The sequence below is a fragment of the Etheostoma cragini genome, unplaced genomic scaffold (genome assembly GCF_013103735.1).
Source record: "Etheostoma cragini isolate CJK2018 unplaced genomic scaffold, CSU_Ecrag_1.0 ScbMSFa_720, whole genome shotgun sequence".
Taxonomy (NCBI): domain Eukaryota; kingdom Metazoa; phylum Chordata; class Actinopteri; order Perciformes; family Percidae; genus Etheostoma; species Etheostoma cragini.
In genome coordinates, this window is record NW_023269340.1 from 117764 (window position 1) to 122068 (window position 4305).

At 44.9% G+C, this 4305-nt stretch overlaps 1 protein-coding gene and 1 long non-coding RNA gene across 2 annotated transcripts in view; both read left to right on the top strand.

The window, feature by feature from the left end:
* The window catches only part of LOC117941423 (protein phosphatase 1 regulatory subunit 3C-B-like), a 1859-nt gene extending 879 nt beyond the window's left edge, over nt 1-980 (top strand). Inside the window, exons 2-3 of the mRNA XM_034866447.1 lie at nt 84-405; nt 629-980. Of these exons, the coding sequence (XP_034722338.1) occupies nt 84-405; nt 629-925 (619 nt within the window). The 3' untranslated portion in view covers nt 926-980. The remainder of the gene's footprint in view (nt 1-83; nt 406-628) is intronic.
* Nucleotides 981-3145: 2165 nt separating this feature from the next.
* LOC117941427 lies at nt 3146-3314 on the top strand. Its single transcript, XR_004655910.1, has 2 exons — nt 3146-3178; nt 3219-3314. It is a non-coding gene; the product is annotated as an uncharacterized LOC117941427 (long non-coding RNA).
* The last annotated feature ends 991 nt before the right edge of the window (nt 3315-4305 follow it).

The following is a 4305-nucleotide window of genomic DNA, read 5'->3' on the forward strand; positions in this document are numbered from 1 at the left end:
TATTAGGGGACCACTAAGGTCTATATAAAGAGACTTCAGATACAGTATTAGGGACCACTAAGTTCTATATAAAGAGACCTCAGATACAGTATAAGGGGTCTATGTTGTGTTCTTCCAGACCCTGCAGCCTGTGGTCCAGACCTGGTTCTGGACTTTGAGCCGCCGGCTGCAGACTACCTGGACCTGAGGAATCGGCTCCGGGCCCAGCGCGTCTGTCTGGAGACCTGCTCCGTCTGTCAGCGTCTGCTCTCCGGCACCGTTAAGGTCCAGAACCTGTACTTTCAGAAGTCCGTCTGGGTCCGGATCACCTTTGACTCCTGGCGGTTCTTCCAGGATGTTTCCTGTCAGTACCTGAATACGCCGTACGGGGGCCCCGACATTGAGACCTTCACCTTCTCCATACCGGTATGTAAAACTCTATCTGTAAATTGTAGAGTGGTCTAGACCTGCTCTATCTGTAAATTATAGAGCGGTCTAGACCTGCTCTATCTGTAAATAACAGAGTGGTGTAGACCTGCTCTATCTGTAAATTATAGAGCGGTCTAGACCTGCGCCATCCGTAAAAACTCTTGTTATGAATTGGGGGGGGTACCATGATGGTTTTGAAACCATTTTTTTTTCACCACAGGTACCGGAGGTCCTGGATCCGTCTGACAGAGTGGAGTTCTGCATCCAGTACCAGACTCAGCACCAAACCTTCTGGGACAACAATCGCGGGAACAACTACCGGCTGGCGGACCCAGACACTGGTCGGTCCCGGAGCACTGAGGGTCCCGCCGGGCTGCAGATCCCGAGAGACCCCGGGGGACAGAAGAAGGAGCAGGTTAATGAGCTTGACCCGTTTGGGAGCCCCCGGACTTCTGCAGGGATCTTTCCTGAGTGGCAGAGCTGGGGTTGTGTGGAGACCAGTGCACCTTATTGGTGAGACTCCACAGGACAGGTTTAACTGAGAGTCTGGTCCCAGGATATGCAGGGTCCTCCTGGAGCACTGAAACGGCACGTCATACCCGGGTTATCTTGGCGTTTGATAGTTGTCTCTAAAGAATTATACCCGGGTTATCCTGGCGTGTTGATAGTATTCACTACTAATTTATACCCGGGTTACCCTGGCGTGTTGATAGTATTCTCTACAGATTTATACCCGGGTTACCCTGGCGTGTTGATATTATTCTCTCCTGATTAATACCCGGGTTATCCTGGCGTGTTGATAGTATTTTCTACAGATTCATACCCGGGTTATCCTGGCGTGTTGATAGTATTTTCTACAGATTCATACCCGGGTTATCCTGGCGTGTTGATAGTATTCACTACTAATTTATACCCGGGTTATCCTGGCGTGTTGATAGTATTCACTACTAATTTATACCCGGGTTATCCTGGCGTGTTGATAGTATTCTCTACAGATTAATACCCGGGTTATCCTGGCGTGTTGATAGTACTCTCTACAGATTTATACCCGGGTTATCCTTTAGCTTCCACTTTAGCCACTTTAGCCACTTTAGCCACTTTAGCCACTTTAGCTGTGGTAACATGGAGTATTTTAAAGTCTATGTCCAGATGGAGGGGAAGGACTCTGGGAAAGTTCTGATACCATTTTTGATACCTGAACCTTTGTATTTGCCGATACGGCGTACCAATCTGATACCAGTGTGTTAAGAAATACTTATATTTATTAGCAGGTACTACTATCCTTCATGTCTTTGTGAATGTCACATTATGCAGTTTTCCTGTCATTCATAACGGGAAAAGAACATACAAACTTCTCGGCTAAAGGACTCCAGATCGGTGCGTAACCTTGAGTACTTTCCAATACTCCACCAGCGTTTTAGGCCGAGTTGGAGGCTTTTTGCCAAACTGGTGTCGGAACATTTCCAGTTTTTGAGGATCCGTCCCCGATTCCAGGTCAGGAAGTAGTACTGTATGGAGTCAGGATGACTCGGCACCACAGAGGCCTAACTATTATGAATGAAGCAGCAGAATCCGCCAGAACACGGGATCAGATCTGCAGCCCAGCAAACCAGATCTCACTGCCCTGAAGGAGCCGGTTGGTTCACGTCTGGTCCTAGACTCCCGAGCTCGAAACTGGCATGGCCTCATGGGAAATATGTAGAACATTACAAAGGGATGAGCTGATGCTTCTGGACTCTAGACTTTGCAAGACGTTACCAAGTCTGACGAAGATCTCAGATATTCACCAGAGACCCGGGGGGGGGGGGGGATCTGTGGAAGCTGGTCTTCAGAGTTTCTACAAAGATCCTTAAGTGCTTTCTGAAAACCTCCCAAAGATCCGTGAACCCTTCCTAGGTACTGTACACATATTAAACCTGGTCCTAGGTCCTGCTTAGGTTTTAGACCTGGTCCTAGGTCCTGCACACGTATTAGACCTGGTTCTAGGTCCTGCAGACATGGTAGACCTGGTCCTAGGTCCTGCAGATATATTAGACCTGGTCCTAGGTCCTGCAGACGTGGTAGACCTGGTCCTAGGTCCATATTATTATAGTATGTTAGATGTAGCAATCACTGGTTGCCTGGGTAACCGGAGTAGTTGCTATGCATCTTATCCACCTACTGTTGTCACAGTAACTGCTGTAGAAGGAGATACACCTGCACTTCCTGTTAGCGCCTGTAGCCTTTTTAACACTGTGTGTGTGTGTGTGTGTGTGTGTGTGTGTGTGTGTGTGTGTGTGTGTGTGTGTGTGTGTGTGTGGTCACATAAGGAAAAGTAAGTGATGTGTTCAGGGTGCCGAATGTTTGATGAGCGGCTGCCGTGGCCTCGTGCTGCGTTCAAGTCACATCACAACATCACGATATTTTTAATGCAACAACCGAGACTTTTATGTATAAATTCCTGATTGAAGTTTGTGTATTTTTACTGAAAGTTGTATTAAAACATCCGCCCTTAAGATTATTTATACATTAAATTAAAACAATAAAACGTGGCTGCGCGTCGTCGTGGGTTTCCAGATTTATTAGAAATAAAAGTTCTGGGTTTAGTTTTGCTCTTTTATTCATTGGGACGTGACCTGAATGCTTCACGTTGTAGCTAGCCAGCAGCTAGCCAGTTAGCTGATGCTAACAGATGTGATTAATGCATTAACTTGGTAAGGAGCTAGCTGCTAGCCGTCTGCTAGCATTACCAACTGTTTGCAATGTAACGATGATGTCATGAAGAAGTGATGTCATGAGGAAGTTATGTAAGGAGGGAGTGATGTAAGGAGGGAGGGATGTGAGGTGGGAGTGATGTAAGGAGGGAGTGATTGAATGTTCCTTTTTTGTTTGTCCTATCAGAATAAAAGTCTAATGTTTATAGTGTTTTACGTCTGCTCGCTCTCTTTTTAATTTTGAGTACAAAGGGGACAGCTTATATATTTTAAAAGAGTTACGTTTTCTCTCTACAGAGATAGAGCTTTTAGTTAAAGAGACTCCATGTAAATAATCACTACTTTTAACCTGTATAGAGCAGCATATCTCCACCAGACTCCATGTAAATAATACTGTGTGTGTGTGTGTGTGTGTGTGTGTGTGTGTGTGTGTGTGTGTGTGTGTGTGTGTGTGTGTCTGTGTGTGTGTGTTTACATATCTGACGGCCTGAACATTTTTCATTAAGAACATTTCCTGTTCAGGAACAATGTCCCTGTCACCCAGATTCCATGTGACAGTCACAACTGCGTCTCTAATCTCATCACGTAGTCCTGATACTTCGGAGAAACCCTCACAGAGTCCATGTGATAGTCCAACATGTCTCACATTCACATGTCATTTTTATTAAGGTAGCACCTGTCATTACACAGACACACACATAGACACACGCAAATTCACAAGGAGACACACACATACATTCACACACACGGACACACACACACACACACACATAGACACACGCACATTCACACAGAGACACACACATACATTCACACACACAGAAACACACATACAGACAAACACACACACTCACTCACGCACACACAAATACACACACAAACACAGACACACACACACACACACACACACATTTAATAAAGTATACATTATTGTGTTGCCTTTTAGGCATTAGGCATTATTTTGTATGAACTTTTATTTTGAAATGGGTTTGTGCTTAAGGAAGTCAAGGGGTTAGTTTCCTGTTAGTTGTTAGAGAAAGATGGCAGAATCACCTAACATGCTTTCATCCATTGCAATCCACATGGTAAATGCTGCAGAGGCAATGTCGTAAGTTGATAATGTTACTGCTTTAACTATAATGTAAATGTTAAGATGCATATTTACAGCAAAAAGGCATTTTATGACTGTAATTAAAAACGTTTT